The 19,806-nt window shown below is 38.8% G+C and overlaps 1 protein-coding gene across 1 annotated transcript in view; it reads right to left on the bottom strand.

Annotated features, from left to right (window-relative positions):
• Positions 1 to 19,806, bottom strand: part of LOC120777905 (protein TANC2) — a 141,677-nt gene that overhangs the window by 43,808 nt on the left and 78,063 nt on the right. The window contains exons 2-3 of the mRNA XM_040109487.1: positions 17,768 to 17,956; positions 8,632 to 8,837 (exon numbers count right to left, since the gene is read on the bottom strand). Of these exons, the coding sequence (XP_039965421.1) occupies positions 8,632 to 8,837; positions 17,768 to 17,956 (395 nt within the window). The remainder of the gene's footprint in view (positions 1 to 8,631; positions 8,838 to 17,767; positions 17,957 to 19,806) is intronic.

Genomic DNA, 19,806 nt, shown 5'->3' with positions numbered 1-19,806 from the left:
GCTCAGCAAGCGAAATACGAAAATATTGTGAAAACAACAAAAACAAGAAAAAACGTTAATTTTCGTTGCACCGCAGCCAGAATGCCCTTCACAAATGAACAAGTTTTCTATACAAGAACTTGATTTCGACCGATCAGTTTGTATGGCAGCTATAGGCTATAGTGGTTCGATCTGAACAATTTTCTCAGAAATTGCGGCGTTGACTTGCACAACAAATTATGCCAAATTTCGTGAAGTTATCTTCTCAAAGAAACAAGTTTTCTATACAAGAAGTTGATTTTGACCGTGCAGTTTGTATGACAGCTATAGGTTATAGTGGTCCGATATTGGCAGTTCGGATAAATGAGCAGCTTCTTGGGTAGAAACGGATTTGTGCAAAATTTCATATCGATAACTCGACTCAGCTTCTCACACTGTTCATTTATATATGAAAATATTTTTTATAGGCTCTCCGACGTTTCCTTCTGGATTTTACAAGCTTCGTATCAAACTTAGCCTGTTCAGGGTATAACAACTTGGCAACACGTACAAATGTCATTTGTAAAAACACAATTCGTCTGTTGTAATAACAAATGCATTGATGATTACAACAACACCGCAAATATAATAACGCTACACAACGGTATTTTTCATGCTCAGCGGTATCCATTAATACAGTTAGTCTTAATTGAGCATTCAATAAAAAAGACTAATTGTGCTAATTATCACAAAACGCTTAATAAATAGTCGGCTGATTTTTGTGAAACCTGCTGTGATTCCAAATCGTTTCGAAACGTCGATTGATTGATTTCGAAAGTGATCAAGCTGACGAGCATATAAGGCGCATTCATTAATTCATTGTTGAGGCATAGATATATCTATAGTACATGTATAAGCATATAGGTATGTGTGTGCGTGTGTCGAAGATTTGGGTGATGCTGCTGACAGGTCTAAATACTGTAGTTCTGTAGTTTGGTGTGAAAGTAGGTAACTGGTACATAGAGATAGCTTTATTTCCGCTCTTTTAGTGGTGAACGACCTATTGAAGGAACTTGAGAAACGAGGCAGCCTAAGTGATTGTCTACGCGAACGAATAGAGAGGAGCTACTTCTTGTAAAAGGAAAAGCCTGATGTTATTTTGCCCTGGTTAGGAGGCCCTATTCTTCAAACGGTGGAAAGAGTGAAGTACTTAGGGTTTATCCTTGATAGGAAGCTCTTATGGAAGGCAAACATTGAGGAGAGAGTGAAGACGATTTATACGGTTTATACTGCTGTAGAATCTTCTATCAGGATATATCACGAGGTGTACGTCTGATCCCTCACCTAATGATGTGTTAATTTTCAAAATCGGTGATTTAGCGAAATTTTTAGGGTCCACTTGACATGGTTTGAGCCAGATCAATTGGGGCCTCTCACCAAAAATAGTGTTATGGCTCTATAAATGCAATAATGTTTTATGCGCCCTCCATTGTTTGGTGGAGGGCGTTCAGTAAAGCCGAGTTAGTTAAGCCGCTATCCGTATTTGTGGTACCAAATTCTTTGCCATGAAGAACGCTTTTAAACTTAAAACAGTTGGTCGTACCGAGCAGGACACATTAAACTACTACACTAATTCAGTTGCATTCCTGACAATCTAGATCATTTCATTGCGGAACCTTCTTCTGGCGGTTCCTTCTCTGCTCACACAATTGTAAGCGGTTTATGGGCGGGCGAAACCATGAAGAAGTGAAGCGTAAGCGTTTTTACGAAAGAATCGAGTTCAAGAGGTAAGAGATGGAGTCTTCTGTCGTGAACTCTCCATCAACTCTAACTTCAGACTACCAGACCATGCTGATGTACTGCTCCGCAGTGCAGACTTCCTCAGAGGGTAGTGTATTCACTCTTATATTTGAGCTTGCACTGCTCTTGTGTGTGGGCTTCCTCAGAGTAGTGTGCGTTCACTCCGATAGCAGGGCTTTGAGCACTCAAAATTAGTAAAGGAGTGGATCACCTCACTAGCAATAGAATCAAACCCTCTCCGTAGACTAGTTTGGATGGCTGGTCACACCGTAATTGTCAGAGACTGCAAAGTCTTGCTAGAAAGGACTCCTTACCTCAGTTTCATTCAATTGGAAGCAAGTTGGTACTTTTTTCTAGCACTGGACCTATGGAGCTCCTGCGAATTCGCCAATCGCTGACCAGCAAATAGAGCCTGGACGGCTGTGAGATTCTTCTGGCCCACAGTGAACTATAAGAGGTCCTCTGAACTACTTGCTCTTAGCAAAGTCAACCTCACGGCAATTGTAGGTATTCTGAATGATCCAAAAGATTTACACGCGGTGCAGCTAAATATTTTGTTGGACGGACGATCTTCGTCAAAGCTGTATGAAGTAAGGTTTTCTTTGTCCGGATTTTGCCAGACTGAGATTTAAATATCAGGATGGCGGCTGGCATTTATATCACCCTCCTTAAAAAATTTGTCGTGAGCTCCAAACGTTTCATACATCCATGAGGATTTTGTGATCCATTTTGAGGAGCTTACGGGTAACTCAAAGGACCAACGTGCACAGTTGTCTAAGTGAGATCCAACGATTAGGAGAAACCCTACGACATTACCTAACCTAACCGTTCGAAAAAATACAAATTTGACTTAACCAAATCACCGTAACGAGCCTGAAGTGTGCGTAACCGTATATTTAATGCAAATATAATGGATTTTCTTCTACTAGGGCTAATACTATTACCTTCTCTTAGCTTCGAGCTTTCATTGAGCTTTTAGTGCGCTTCTAAGTGTCCACCTGATCGAGCACAATCACCTATTAAACTCATCCATTCACCATGTGCGCCATTAACTCGCTTATTTAACAACCAACACAGCCTATAAATAGCAATATGTCACCCAAAGCTAGTCTAGCTAATCCAGTTCTACACCGGCACACCGGCCTACAATGTATCGGTATTTCTCATCAATATTCATTAAACGGAAAAGTCTATTTGCTTTAGCCTTGTCAATCTTAATGGTAGATTAACTTTCTTACGAGGCAGACAATGTTGACGATTGCAATGTTTATTGCATTACGCTGATAATGATGTGCGACGATGGCGCAAACGCATGCGCAGACACAGACATGAACGACTCACGAGCGCATAAACGAATGTCATTAGAAGCATAGGTAAATAGCAATAAAAACGCATGTGCAAAATGAAGCGCGTGCAGCAATGACAGACAGTAACAAAAAAAAAAACAAAAAATAACAAGTCTATGTTGACAGTCTGTGCCTGTCAAGACCATAAAAATGCGCAAAATGCGCAACAACAATAAAAATGGCCAGCTTGTAGTGGGAATTATGGTAAAAGCGCGCTCTAGTATGTAGATATACATATACATATATGCGTGTAAGTATGTACATACGTTTGCAAGTATGACTATGTATATGAGGCGTTTATTGGCAGCTTGGAGCGCGCTTGTGGAGTTTATGGCTGCGAACTAATGAAAATATGGCGACAATTAAAAATCAATTTACGTGCAATGCGCAAGTGCGCACGCGCAGGCACAAACGACAAATAATAACTGCGCGCTTGCAACACAAGCGTGGCAAGTAGCAAGTGGCGGCGGCATGGAGTGGACATGATTGGCGCGCTACGCTGCCAGTGAGACACATGTAGTACTATGCTATGCTATGTAAGTTGCGCGCTGTTGGCCAAGTCAATCAACGCTGGCGACCACCCGGGACTACATTTGCCGTCGACATAGCTGGGCGTATTGGCTGCGCGACGTTTCTATTTTTTGTATTTTTCCTTTTTGCATTTGAAGCGCTTAGCCGTTTTCACTGGTTGGTTGGTGTCTTCGCTGGCGAGCCGCGGATGTGCGCAGACTGACATGTGCCCCCAATACCGTTTTTGCCACAGTTTATATGCGCTACATGCAAACATACATATAATGTATATGTGTGTGAGCAACTCCATGTGGCCACTTCATCAGTTTTAGCTGGCTTTAAGCACCCCTCCGTTGTTTACCGGCCGCTACATTCATTCGCTACATGCGCTGAGGCGATTAAAGTCTAAATCGCACTGGAAAAATGATATGCGCTGACGTCTAAAGTGAAATCCCATGTCACGTGTCAAATGGCGCAAGAAGCAGCGAAAAAAAAAATTGTAAAGCGTGCAGGCGCATGCGCTGCGCGACTGACAGCTGACTGCTGCGGCGACGTGCATGCACTCGGCAAGCGGCAAAACAATCAATGCCAGCAGTTTATACATTATTTTATTTGTTGCGGTTTATTTAACAAACTGTGCGAATAAGTAAAATACAGTTAAAGAAAGATGAAGTGGAAGAAAATAAACGTGAAAATAAAGAGTTCTTCGCAAGTGGCGGCAATAAATCGCCACACATCGCTAGCGTGCGCAGTTGTAGCAGAAGCCGAAATTTGAAAAATACCTAAATTTTAAAAGTAAGGTAGCACTAATCACGAGCGAAATGTCGCACTTGGGTTGGTTTCAAATTTCGCCACAGAAATATGTTTTTTCTGTGCTATATTCTCCAAAAATGGATTTTTTTATCCCTAAAAAGCTGCATTTTATGCATTGCTAGAGATTACCGTTATATGAGATGTGTACTAAGAGGCGTTCAGTAAGCAAATATATAATTGCATATCATAGATGCGCGAAAATGAAGACAAAATCTATCTATATCTATCTACTGTAGTATTAAAAAAGCCGTGCCTTGCTTAGATAGATAAAAAGTACAGGGTGATTCATATATTTCAATAATAATTTTTGTATTTGCTGAACTTTTGTCGAGGTCCATAAAAGGATATCTGCGTGACATGTTATCTTTTTTGACATCCATATACTATATTATAAGACCTACTGAGCTCCTGTTTGACCAGACTTTTCCAAAGATTGTTAAGACAAAATTGAGCACAAGTGCGCCAGTCCTTCTTCCTTTTCGCTGTTTGGCGCCAATTGGAGATTCCAAGTGTTGCCAGGTCCTTCTCTATCTTGCCATCGCCGTTGCCAATGTGCAAAGGGCCATAAATCTTCCGCAAATCCGACTCATCAGATGTTGTCATTGTCTATGCCTTTGCACTATATAGTAGGGCGAGGATGATAAGTGACTTATAGGGTTTGGTCTTTGTTCGTCGAGAGAGGACGACGTTGCTATTGGTCGTAATGCTGATTCCAAGCAACTACGACAACTGTTGGTTTGAGTACAGGAGATATTTCGTCCTGCCCTCGTTCAATACCTCACCCATTTGGTTCGCTTCCTTATACAATTAGTACTAACGGCGCGGTTGTTGAGACCAATGATATCAATATCACCTACGTACGCCATGTCTGAAAGCTCGCTTAGTATTGAACGGCACGGAAAGATTCTAAACCGAAGGATTGAGTCATGTGTTGAAGTTCACGCAAGTGAGGAAAGTTCTCTGATCGCCATTAAATTTGGAGTGGCGAGAAACGATTCTTTTACATATAGCCCAAGCAGCTCTCGACTTCCGGTCTTAGAGCAAGTACGCTCTGGTTAGCCAAAGAATATTCGAGAGTTAAAATGAAAAAGCGAACGTGGAACTCGCCACGTAAAAAACGTCTCGGACGGTATCACGTACGCCGCACTAAAATGTCCGTCTTTGACAATATACCATATTTTGCCGGATGTAAATCCAAATACGTGCTATTTTCGAAACTGGTTCGAGTGTTCTACGATTTGAACATATACAATAGATTTACCGTGACAAGAAAAAAAGCATATGGCCTATAAAATATAGAGACGTAATATTATAAACTGGCAACGTTTATCTTGTACTAATGCCGTGAAGCAGCCGCTAATACAAAGAAACTTATTGGCATAGGTCGGAAACTTCGATTGAACCAAGCTCCTTTTGAAGTTGTAGCTTTGACTGTGTTTCGCTCTAATTACCATTCTTTAGCATCCTCACTTTTGAATGTTTTATCAGCTTAGGAGATATTTACTTGTCCAAAGCACTCTTTCCTTTGCAATGCATTGCGCATGGGTACACAAGTTTATAAATTTGAATTGTAAAACTACTTAAGCAATTTTGTAAGCGTGTTCTTTAACCGAGAACCACTTCTGACCTATTTTCCTGAATTGCGAAACTAAATAAGAGTAAAAATAGAGCAAAAAACAATACAAACTGTCAATTCGCGCTCAAGTTACTCCCAGCATAGTAACTTTTATATTTTGAGAAACAAGAAAACAAAGTTTACGAAGCCTGATCAGCCGCGCCTCGTGTTACTTTGGCAACTTTGTTGCGCCTTACACTTTTTGGCATTTAGTTCTGGCTGTCAGTGTCGTCGGCGCTCGCGGCTATGCGACGCATCCAAGCCTTAAGAATGAGTAAAGTCTAAAGAGTAAAGCATGGTGGCTGCGCTTAAGAACTGCGCAACGCTTTATTTGTATACGCTTCTGTTTTGTTGTTGCAAATGTCATTTGATATTCATGCTTTGGTGACTTAAATTTTATGTAAGCCGCTTGTAAGCGCCTTAAAATGTCGTGATGTTGGCTCAGAGGAAAAGTGTTTTTACGCTTTGACGGCGTGTTGGGGTGAGTAAATTGATGCGTGGTTGCCACTTTGTGAATAGTTTTGGCAGAAGTTTGATATTATTATTGCATTGTGGGATGTGCTAAAGGTTTAGTCGTAAGTAAAAGTGGCACCCAGGTTTCCAGAGTAATGGAACCAGGTAATTCTTTAAAATAAGTTAGAGAGATCTGCCTTCAGTCAACTCATGATCTTAAGCTTAGTTGAGTAGCTAGATCCTTTATACTATCCAAAAATTAGGTATACAATCTAAAGGATCACAAGGTTTACCTAAAATATTATATCTCTGGAACTGATGAAACGAGTTTCTCAGTTTTATGAACACAAAACAAAACCAAGTACCCAGGAATATTACCAAAAAATTAGGTGCTCAAAAGAAAGGATTAAGAGTCATTCCATATATTAAACCTGTCTGGAACTGATGTTTCGAACTTCTACCTATTTCGACGAGCTTTAATTATAGATACATACAAACTCTAAGACTCCAGCTAACTGATACTAATATCGAAAAGAATTTCAATAACTTTTTGTATTTGTAAGAATTCTTTGAGTAAATGTGTTCGGCTCCCAAAACTTGAAACGCGTTCTTCTCGAAACGCTGTTTTCAGAGTCGGCGCGGAAAAATCCTCCGAAATGGCTTGTCCGATCGACTTAAAGCTTTATATTTGTCAGATTATGATAAAAGTAATAAGATTTTGATAACAATTTCGATTTTTTCTTTGAATTAAAGTCTAAATTTTTTCACACAGCTCTTTTTGAGAAGCCGCTATGTTTTAGATCTTTGTATTTAATATTAAAACAATGAATCTCTTGGAGATCGGCTTCGGGATCAAGAGAATCCGAATTAATCCTCTAGGAATCAAACGAAATTATTTTTTATTGCTAGAAGCTGGCAACCCTAATTCAAACTTTTGCTCTTCAGGTTATGTCATTCACAATTCACTGATCAGGTGTATGAAATATTTGAGTATCGGTGTCTCAGGTTACGCCTTTGGCATTAAAATATCAATTTGACATTTAACAAAATTTACAAAGGAAAAAAATTGTATTCTGTATAGACTAGTATTGAAGTATTAAACGATAAACCACAGAAAAATACGAGGAGCAAACGTTGGTTTGACATGAGTAAGACAAGCTTATGACGAACTTTATTGATGAGACTTTATACAAAAGAATTAAAAGAACGAGAATACGACAAGAAACCATTCAAGTGTACGAAAGGTAGTGCAGAGTCGAAGTTAAGTAAGAAGTATAAGGTAAAAAATAAAAAAAAATACCATAACACGAAGAAAGTTGAGCTTTTCGCTATAACAAATATTTATAGAGAAAAATACCGACAATAACCATAAACGAGGGGGAAACAGCAGAAAACATACAAATCCAGTGCCAATCAAGTGGCAGTGAAAAGTGAAAAATACAAGTAAACACATACAGACTAACGCTTTTATATAAGCCCACAAAGTGAAGTGCGCGCCGAACGTCGATGGTAGGGAAGATCAAAGATCGCATGTGCGATCGAACTGCCGATCAAGCAATTGTATGAGTAATCGAAGAGTTTTCACTGCAAGACGCTTGTGCTGGCGAGGCACACAAAGAAGAATAACAACAGCAACATATGTGTTTGACTGACTGACTGGCTGAATAGTCGGCAATCACGGGCAAAGAAATGCAAATAACAATGGATTGAGTTGCCCGCAGGCGTTAGACAGGGAGCGCGCGCATACGACCAAGTACAAGCAGCCGCAAGACACATGCTGCAAGGCGCTCGAGACACACTCAGCGTCGCAGTCAATAAAACAGTCACTTGGCGGACAGACACATACACTTCAGCCAAGCGGCTGACTGACCGGCCAGTCGATGGTTACTAACCCATACTTCAATTATTTTGTCGGTACTCGATCACAAGCCAAATGAGGTAAACACTTAACACCAGCGCGGAATCAGCATTTGAAGCGTACACTCCAAAAGCTACGATGGCGTGTAGAGGTTAGAAGCTGGTCTTGGTTAGTGTTGGGCAGTACAAGTACATAAATACTTTGTAGTTTTGTTTTCTCGATGATGACATAAGTAATACGAGCGTATGTTCGTGTGTTTGTATGTTTGTGGCACTCACCTGCATGTAGCGCGCCAGCGCGGCAGCATTTGTGCGTTGTTGTTGCTGCTGTTGTAGTTGCAGCAATTGTTGTTGTTGCTGTTGATGCTGCTGTTGCACTTGTGATCGCAGCTGTGGCTGCGGTGAGCCCAATGGGCTCACAATTGTCGATGTCGAACCACCGATGCCCGTGTCATAGCCTTGAGCATTGCTGTTGCAGTCAACATCTGTGCGGATAATAAAAAATAATTGTGGTTAATAAAAAACAATAAATATTATTTCATTAAAATTAGATAAAAGCCATAAATCTTCAACAATTAATTTTTCTCATTTTAGAAGAAACAAAAGCTTGAATACTAAGAATGAGTTTCTGAGATAACTAAACACTTCGTGGGTTCGATCCTTGCCCGATTAATATTCAAAAATAAATGTTTCAAATATTTAGTGGTCGTGCTCTCACAGGCACGATAAAACGCCGATCGTATCGTATTTCTATTCACAAAAAAACTTACAATAAAAAACTCTTAGTCGTTCGAAAAAGGCTTAAACTTGTCTAAACATACCACAAGCTGATTTAGAAGCTCGACTGACCGTTCTACTGAGAGCTGTGAAGTTGGGCCTTTCGCAGCAATGATAAATCTCCAATCATATTTCTACAGTCAAAAAGTTTCTAACTAAAAATTTTGTAGTCATTTGAGGAAGGCTTAAACTTATCTTAACTTATTTAATGCAGAACAACAGAGTTTACACCACAAGCTTGGTTTGGAAACTCGTCTCATATGCCTACTGAAAGCTCTGAAGATCAACTGGTGCTAGTCTTTTCGCTGGCTGCCATTTAGTCGACATACTGGTACACGGTTGCTCGTGATCGGCAGTGAAATCTTAAAACATGCTAAAAATTCTTTTTAAATAACGGTTGCTGTCCGACAGTCACGTAATATATAGTTACTGAAAAGTATCCAAATATGCCATAAAACATAAATATATCGAATTGATCCTTAAGAGTTCGCATACGACCTCTTTGATATTTTTTTCATATTAATCCGTTCACAATTTCTTAATTTTCCCAATCCTGAATTGTTGTTGCTGCAAACTTCGTTGTAAGCAATTAGATGCCGCCACCAACGTCATCTGAAGGGAGGTTCTGACTATGGTTTATTTCGATAAGTTTGAACCATTAGTTTCGATAAGATTAGATAAGTAAATGAGAATCGCACTGCGACCTAAGGTCTATTGTGTCCTATCCTAAGTCACAGCTTCTTATTCAGCCCCAAAAATGAATAAATTCCAACTCAGTGCTAGGTGCTATTGAGGCGATGTGATCCCTATTTGGAAACATGGATCCAAGGGTTTGGCGCATACCTATGAGTTGTTGTCAATGCTTCTCCCTACTCACTGCTTTATCCCTGCGGAGCAGCTCCTTTTTGGTGTGGGGCTATACCTTTGTGACCTGTCACCAAGAAGATGCACTTGGCTACGATCTGTTAGACTATTCAGTCGTTCTATACGCTCCTGTACCATTTCAACATTGCTAAGGGTACATATTCATCCATGATTATTATTATTTTGTATTGGCAATCATGACAAGTATAGCTCGTATAGGTTGTTACTATCAAAGCTGCCACATAATATTTATTTAGTCGATTTCGATGGTAATATTTCGAGGCTCAGCCTAAGTTCTCATTTTCGTTTCGGCATCATCTGAAGTTATTTTTGGACGTTAGCGATGATTATACTGGCCGCGACTTCTTCGGCTCAGCTTAGTTACTCAAGATCACAACTAGAGCGATTTTTTACACGATCCCTAAAATGGTAATCAGCGTTTGTTGCTGTTGTAGTGGAAACCTCAACTCTAAGATCAATTGTTATCGACTAAGCTTTAGGCTTAAAATCGACTGTTATCAAAATAATTTAGCTCCAGGAAATGGGTTGCTCCGGGCCGGTCGTAGGTAGGAGTGCAGCCCTATCGGGCTCAATTAGCACTTGATGTGCCATTTTGGCCGGTCGTACCAAAGCGAAAGAGGTGATAAGTGAGTGGGGCATGCAAAGAGATGATCAGTGTAACTCAGGGACTCTTTGCATGCATTAGTATATCTAAGTATATTCTAGATATTTAGGAGTATAACCTGCAACTGTAGTCAGAACGAAATTTAGCGAGGGTCACATTTCATGCAACAACTCGAGCATACGGTTTGCGATGGCGGATGATTCGACTTCAAGGACAAAATACACAGAGAAGGAGTACATGAAACTGTTAATAGTTCTAATTGCTCGAATTGCGTTCAGTACTCTTGTGATGGTTGCTGTGTTCAAATTTTGTCGGTATATTGCTGTAATTATTCGACGTATTGTAAGTTCTCTTGGTATTCCTGGAGAGCGATTCCGCTTAAAGCAGATGACTGCAAGTATGTTTTAAACGAAAACATATCAGCAGAAACGGATTGCTGAGAAATGCACTATGTTCCTTAACCAGAAATATACGGGCTTCTCTATGAAGGTGTTCGCTAGGAGACAACAACAGATATTTTGTGAGAAGAGAGATGTAAGCGTTAAAATATGACAATTCTGACTCAGTGACTAGTTTCATTTGTCTAATGTGGCGGCCAGAGTGATCTCGGTAATTATCATTTTCTTTAGGTAGGGAGTAATTGAACAAATACCTAACTTGTTCTGAAGAAATCTATAACCAAATGCTCGATATCGATGGAGATATGAACAAAATATGACAAAGCAAGAATTAAGGACTGATTAAATAGGTCCGGTGCAATACCTGCATGGAGGATGGAGTCATGTGTAGAAGTTCACGCAAGTGAGGAAAGTTCTCTGATCGCCATATACCTAAGTACATAGGGGTGATGGAAGCCAATAGTCCAAGAGTAGTGTTTTAGATTTTGTTATTGTCGATACATTTTCTTCGAGTAATCTTGACCTGAGGAAATCTGGCAGGATGAGCAACAAATAGTAAAACTTATCCTATTGATAAAATATTGGAATTTTCACCGAAAGTAGTCTTTTGGCTTTACGAAACCATACTTACATCATTGTGATGTTCTACAGACATTATTTTATATAAGTTTGGTTGTTAGAGACTTTTTCAAACCTACATATATGTGACCTGGTCTGCGGAAAGGGGGCTTAGGTGTCAAAAAAAGGAGAACAATTAATGAGATAACGAGAAACTGACGATTATTTTTAACAGCTTTTCCCAGAAAACTAGTTTTCGCACGTTAGCTCCCTTTTCGTAGACCAGGTCACATATATGTAAGTACATATACACTTTCGTTTTCGAAGATAATGCCATTAACTTAACCCTTCTCCAACATTCGCAACGAAGCCTCGAACCGCGACTTGACTTCTAGTTAAGAACAAAAAAATGTAACCGCAGACATTGTTTTGCAAATGTTAAACAAATAACTGGCAACAAGAATGGCAATAAAAATGCGCTGTGAGATAACAAAAAAAGAAATCGAAAGAAAAATAGACGCAACAATGCCAACTGATAAATTGCGCCGTGTTTATGCAAATTTACGACATGCAAATACAATAAAAAATATCTACCTAACATCAGTTAATGGCTGACTCCCTCTTGGTAGAAATAAAGCGCACAAAAAAACTGAAATAAAAGAGCGAAAAAAAAGAAAAATTTTGCTTCAAGAATGATTGTTGTTGCTGTTGGTGGGGCTGCTGCAACTGTGAAACGATCGTAAAGTGAAGGAGATCGATTTCAATTGCCGCAACACAGCACGCAGCTGCAACAATTTGCACTACAGGCGGCGGGTGAGCACCGACACACACACAGACACACAACTGCGCGAATACATAGACAATAGACAAGATGGCAAATGAAGTGGAAATAAAAGCAAAAGCGCAAAAGTAAATGCCCAACAGCGAGCAACAAACCAAACGATCAATTGTGCAAACGATCTGCAATTCAAACGATCGGCAGTCAGTCATACACACACACACATACACAACAAACCCACTTTGCGCACTTTTTTGCGCCGATTTTTGTTTATTTTAACCGCGCTCCACTATAGCAGTTAGGTAGAATTTGCAACTGCAGAAGCTGTCTATAGTCAAAGTTGGCGTGAGTGAATGACTAAGTGACGGAGTGACTTGAGTGCGATCGCCCTGAGTTTAAAGTGCTGCGCTTAACCTCTTTTTAAACAGCTTGTTGGCCACTTATACACGCAGCATATAAGTAGGGGTAATGCCACTACGACTTCCCGCCATATATGTAAATGTTTACAGGCGTGCATACAAATAATTTTACAATTCTACAATTTGCAAGCTTTTAGATTTCCTCAGAGCAATTCAAAAAGAATAATGATATAAAAAAGAAAAAAGCGTTAACTTGGACTTCACAGCACAATAATACCCTTCACAGCTGCTTTTCTTATAGCATGCGGGGATATATGTAAGTAAAGAGATCTTTATCTAGATTTTGAAGGGTGTTTTGTAAGGCAGCTGCGGGCAACAAATAGTAAGACTTTTTAATATAAATTTCGCGCGAAAACCCATTTGTCGAAATATATTCTTTTTAGGTTTTTGTGACTGTCAGTGACATCTGTGCCAAATGTCACATCAAAGTAATCATCAGTGTTTGGTATACACTTGTCTTTCTGAAGTACATAAAGTGTATTCGTCGATTTACGATAAGTGAAATTATTCAAACAAGAAGTTCCAATAAATTTTGTGCGCAGAATCAGATTTCTGCTGCCGAAATGTTCAGCTTGTGGGAAAGTGCCTCCGTTGATAATTGTTTGTCGCGAGCAAGTGTTTTTGTTTGGTACAAGTTGTTGAAAGAGGGTCGAGAAGGCGTTGACCACGAACCACGTCCAGAACGGCTATTAACATTAACTGATGATCAACACGCCAATAAAATAAAGGAATAGGTGCTGAGAAGCGACAATTAATAGTCAGAGAACTTACTGGCATTGTTGGTATATTGGAAGGATCAGTGAAAACGATTTTGAAAGATCATTTAGGTCTAAGAAAAGTGAAAGCACAATTGATTCCAAAACCACTAATTTTTTTCGAAAAAGAGTGTCGAGTTAACGTTCGCGAAACAATGCTTTCCGACTACCAGGATGTTATGAAACGTTTTATGACGAGTGATTAGTGTTGGATCTATGCGTACGAGCCGAAAACAGGCGATTAATCGGCCGGATATCGTGGCAAAGGTGAGCCGAAGCTGAAAATAACACGTCAAACCAGGTCAAAAACCAATGTTATGGTGACAGTTTTCTCCGATTATCAAGGTGTGGTGCACTCCGAATTCTTTCCGACTGACCAAACTGGCAACAAGGAATACTTTTTGAGTTTGTGCGAAGCTATTCGTAAAAGTGGTCGGAGTTATGGGCCGACGACTCTTGGTTTACACAATCACAATCGCTTACTGCATTGATTCTTCGTGAGCTTAACGCTAAATTTTCAACAATATCGTGTTGCAACCAACGTATTCGCCTGATTTATTTTCGCGTTACTTTTGGCTATTCAGCGAACTCAAACGACCGCTCCGGGAAAACCGTTTTGGGTCAATTGAATACACTGAACGTAAATCACTAGGTGCTTCGAAGGCTAGTGCGGAAATTGACTTTAACAACTGTTTCGAGGATTGGAAAAGAGGTTGACACAAGTGCATTGGGGCCAAGTATGATTACATTGAGGGTGAAGACATGGGTTTTGAAGAATAAATTAATAACTCTAAAATTATGAACAAAGTCTTACTATTTGTTGCTCATAGTCGTATGCCACAGTGGTCCGATCTCAATAATATGTTCGGAGATTATAACGATAATTTAGATATTAATTCGTGTCAAATTTCATGATTTCTATATAACGTCTTCAGTTAGATCGGTCGGTTCGTTGTCCAATATCTCAAAAACTGAGGGACTAATTCGCGTATATGCAACTAAATTGACTCAGCTCGTCACGTTGAACATTTATATATACATATATACACTTTACAGGGTCTCCGACGTTTTCTTCTGCATGTTACAAACTTCATGTCAATCTTAGTATACCCTGTTCAGGGTATTAATAACTATAAAAAATAGCAACCGATAATTTATATTTTTTTACCTTGATTTTTTGTTGTGCCCTCAGCTTTTAACAAGTTGTGCAAAACCGCAGCATAAATCGCTCTTTAATGACACTAAACGTTCACGAATTCTACTCTACTAATCACTGACTATTGTAATGAACCATGGCGCTGATTGGTAGGTAAACTGTTTGTTGTTTTTAGTGTTAGTTTGTAGTAATTTTTTGAGCTTAATAAGCGTAATGCGCCTTAAGAGCAAGCTACGAGCGCAGTTTGTTAAGAGAGTGGCATTAAAAATCCCCACAGGTTAGTTTTAAATGCAACACTGCTGCTGTTAAGTCTGATTTGACAGTAGTCTACTTCACGCTTATGTCATTTTTGACGTGAACTATATGAATTAGTGTATTTGGCAACAATTAAAGCGGAATAGCAACATAAATTTCGATATTATTCTGGAAGAAACCTCATTTTTCGTCTATAAAAATAAATCCTGGGCATGAAGGCTTGACTATCTATGTACCAATACTTTTCATATTGCCATACTAAACTCCATTGTGGATAATTTTTGGTAGCCGAACCAATAAACATTAACATAGAAAGTGTCTAAAATCCATACTGCTAATAATTGGCGTACTAAATCCATACATAGTTAGTAACTCAACAGTGGAAGCGAAAAGGAAAGGTCCTGATATCGCTCAACCTATAGACGGCTCAATATTTTATATGTACTTTATGTATAGGTTGGTATGGAAAATACTCCTGGACTTGTTTTTATACGGATTTGAAACCGAAAAGTTATCACAGATCACCCTCAAGACCCTAGCAGTGAGAAATGCACTCAAACCAGTGGACTTAGTTGTTCTAAAGTGCACCCGAAGCAGTATTGAGTCTGAATATAGAGACGTTGTTTAGTTTATGTGCCTAATAACCATACACAATATTTAAAGAACCCTGAAAAATTATATACATACATTTGATACCAAAAAAAAGGTCCGACTTATCATACAAGCCTCGTATGTTTATTGAATTGCATAATCCAGCGCAATAATTATTACGCTTGTTATTAGTTTATTAGAATACAAATTGCTATAAACTTCAGCTTATTGCACAATAGATTTGATTTTGTGGGTGCGGGCAAAGCTATGATAATTGTAATGGGTGTTCTAATGAGATTTTTTTTAGCCAGAATGTCGTGATTAATTAAGAAACAAGTGGCGATTGGTTAGATTACGTGGAACAATATAAATCCGTTCTTTACAAAATACCAATTAGATTAGGTTGAGATACTCGCCTAGATTTTCTGAATTCCGAGCGGACTTATGAATAAACAGAGGAGAGAATGAAGGAAGAGAGACGAATACAACCACTATATATGGAAAATAGCACTTCCAACGGTTTGAAGAGGAGAAAAACGATTAACCGCATGATTTTCGGCGCACAATTGAGAGGTAAAAGTGAATTTCGCATTCAAAAAACTTCAAAACAGTTTTTTTTACTGCTCCGAACACCACAAAGATGGACTCCAATAAAGAGTGTCTCGCTATACTGTGCCTAATGGTAATAGGCATATAATAAGGTATAATCTTCATAAATATCATATACCTAATTATTCTCAATAATAGATATTAAGGAGATGACTGCTTTCGCCTGACCTCTGGAGCTTGAAACTGCGTTAATCTTAGAAAACTGGAATTCTTAAAGTACAATTTTAAGCCACCACCCAAAGCTTAAAATAAAATGAAGTTTCATATGCAACTAGCACTGGTTTTTGCAGTTTAAATACGAAGGGGAAATGACAGCCGTATATGTATTAAGGCGCACTCATAGACACACATCTGGAATTTTCTCTATGAAATTAGACCTACGTAAGTTCTTGCGAAACTAAAAGTACTGAGGAAACCAATATCTCGATATTTTTATTAGGCAAATTAACGTTCTAAAAGTTCTTCCTTATGCTATGTTGTCACATTTCAAGTGGTTCATTGAAGGAGTGTTGTACGAGGATACTCAACAATTAATTCTGAATACTATCCAAATTTCAGCCTTGATTAGGCAATAGTTTGTACTATTCGGAGCACTGCGGAAACCATATCTCAATATTTTTATTAGGCACAGGAACTTTCTGAAAGTACTCATTTATGCTATGTTGTCACATTTCAAGTAGTTCATTGAAGGCTTGTTTTACGAGGATATTCTACAATTGATTCCAACTCTCAAGCTTGATAAGGCAATAGTTTCTACTATTCGAATTTGTTTCGGAACGAAAACAATAACTAATTATTACAAAAAATATTTATGACCCTCAGTTTTCCTTTCAAATGAAAAGAAAATTTGAGAGCGAGCAATAAATTTGTTTGAAAAGAAAACATACAAATAAAAACCAAACCCTAGTCGCAATATTATGATTACACTTGCTCTAAACTAACATCTATGCGCCATAGCTTCAGCTAATGCTTAGTCAAAGCTTGGAAGATTTTTATAGCCGCGCAAGAGAAAGGTGTTGTTGACATTTAATGGTTGTTGCAACTGTTTTAAGATTTGTTGGTGGTGGCAAATGATTTCCGTCAGCAATAAAACCGTATACACCTACTTTTACAAAAAGTGGTTGTAAATCTAGAGTTAAGTTAATCTTTATGGCATAGAAAACAACAAATAAACGAAATGACAAGAGTAAAGAAGACTAAACGACAATCAAGATGAAACAAAATTAGAATGGTTTGCGGAAGACGAGTATAAAGTGTGCCGAAGTGTAATTGGAGGTGAAGGTTGAAGGAACAATAAAAGAAGAAAGTAGTAATTAAGAGAAAATTTCGTATAAAACAGAACAGTTTTTTTTTGGTTCTTTCTACGATTAGAATGTATCTATAGTTTTATAGAAATATTTAGCAACAATACGGTATAAATTGTACTTAGGAGAGATCAGAACTCTAATAAGCGCGTGGCTTACTTTGAACTACTTTATCAGAGATGTTAGTCGAACCATTATTATTTTCGAAAAATTCTAATTTTGTGGTTCAGTGTTATTAAGCACATTCTATTCTTTTTCTATCTCTAATCCATCTTCTTCTTTTTTCAAACGAAAGCTTAATAAATTTTTTCGTTTATTTTACTCACCCTTCAATGAACTATTACTGTTCATACACATCGGACACTGATCGTTACGAAACATACACGAATAGCAACGCTCATGACCACAGGTATCGATCAATTTCCGGCGTTTGCCCTTGTCGAAAGAGATGCGACAACTGGGGCATATCGTACCGCTGCTGTCGTGCTCCAATAAACGACGAATCGATTGGAGATCTGTAAGTAGACGAAGAAAGCAGTTAATTAAAATATGTTTTTTTTTAATTAAAGGTTTTAAATATTATACTTAATAACAGTTTTTGCAGTTAACTCTAAAGTTCTAAGGTGGAGACGAAGGTGAGCATGAAAGAAGTGAAGAGATGAAAAAAGTAGACCAAAAGGGTAAATAATATCTCTTTTAAAGAACACAGAACCGACTAAAATCCAATATGCGCTATGTCTTGCCTCGAAATATCAGCAGAGTCTTGTCAGAAATAGTGCTATAATACTAAGCTTCAGCTGATATAGACTTTGAATGAGCTTCCTTTTACTGAAAAGACATTTGTTGTTCCACAGCTCCAATCTGAGTATTGGTTTTGGAACTTTGGGGAGATTCGCGGTAAGCTGTGGTTTAAACTTAAGGACAGGTAGATTTGAAAATTCAATTCGGTGTGGAGTTGCGCTGCGGCCTTGTGTCGGATCCACAGCACGGCAGAGAATCTGTCTCTAACCCTACCAAGGTGGAAGAGGTTTTCCTTCCACCTGACCAATTGGAACCAAAAAATAATTGCAAAAAGCATGTATTATTTGGGACGCTGATCAACGCTTTGTTTTTATCTATGTGCTTCGAAAAAACACTGTGAGGTTAGACCGTCGGCAGCAGGTACTCACGTAAATCACAACGATTGTTGTTCAGAGTTAGGCATAAGACATAATTTTAAGCTGCCGGATCTCTGCAGTATATTTCGAGCACAGCTCTTTCTTATTGGGAAAGACACGGAGATAGCCTTTAATGCATTAGCAGGCAAGTACAGAGTTAGCATCTACGTGGACAGCCAAGCAGCAATCAAGGCAACAACCTCGCTTCGCATATCGGCCAGTAGTAGGTTGGGGAAACAGGGCAGCACTTGAAAGTGGCGCCAGAAGCAAGCGACTTTCCTTCTAATGGATGGCAATGTTACAAAGGCATCGTTTGCAATGAGATAGTGATGGATATTGCCAAGAAACAATGATGATAACGAACGACCAACATTGGTAAATCCATGCCTTGTCTTTACCACGATGGCAAGGAAAGTTAAAATTCTAGGGATGCAAAAAACAAAAAAAAAATAACTCAAAGTTCCTGCTCACTCTTGAAAGAAGAGACTGTAAGAACATGATTGGAATATTCATTGATCACAGTCTGTGGCGCCACATGCCCGCAGAATGGGCTTCAGTAAATGTTCCGAGCAAGGCATCAGGGAAATAATGGAGCTTTTCTTGTGGACTTGTCCCGCAATAGCAAGGCAACGCTAAAATATTCGGTTATCCCATAGTATAAGACAATGGAGGAGATATCGATAGTCAGGCCGCAGAAGCTATTGAAATTCACATCAAACGCTGGTGGTATTCTGCAGAATGACTAGTTCTTGTCAACTTCACCAAATGCTAAGAGCAAAGCAACTGGGAAACAATAGAGCTTTTCTTGTGCATTTGTTCCGCATTAGCAAGGTAACACTTCGAATATTTGGTAGTACTATGGTATCAGACACTAAAAGTGGTATCTATAGTCAAGCCGCAGAACTTGAAATCCTGTAGGATGACTACTTCTCATGAACCACATAATGGCACTCCGTCTGCCAACGCTAAGAACCAAAACTAGTCTCTGCGTGGCTCATGAGCTCACCTGACTAGCCTAACGTAATCGTAAATGTTTTTGAATCTCCTCGGTTAGGAAGTAAATAATACAAGGTCTGTCACAAAAGAAACAGGACTGTTAAAAAAACAACAAAAAATTAATATTTTTCAAAAGTTATATTTTTTTATTCAAAGTAGTTTCCTTGTGCTTCGATACAGCGATTAGTCCGGTCAATTAGCATTTCAAATGA

This window comes from Bactrocera tryoni, chromosome 5 (genome assembly GCF_016617805.1).
Source record: "Bactrocera tryoni isolate S06 chromosome 5, CSIRO_BtryS06_freeze2, whole genome shotgun sequence".
In the NCBI taxonomy this organism is placed as follows: domain Eukaryota; kingdom Metazoa; phylum Arthropoda; class Insecta; order Diptera; family Tephritidae; genus Bactrocera; species Bactrocera tryoni.
Note: the sequence above shows the minus strand (reverse complement) of the source record. Positions and strands in the feature narration are given on the sequence as shown.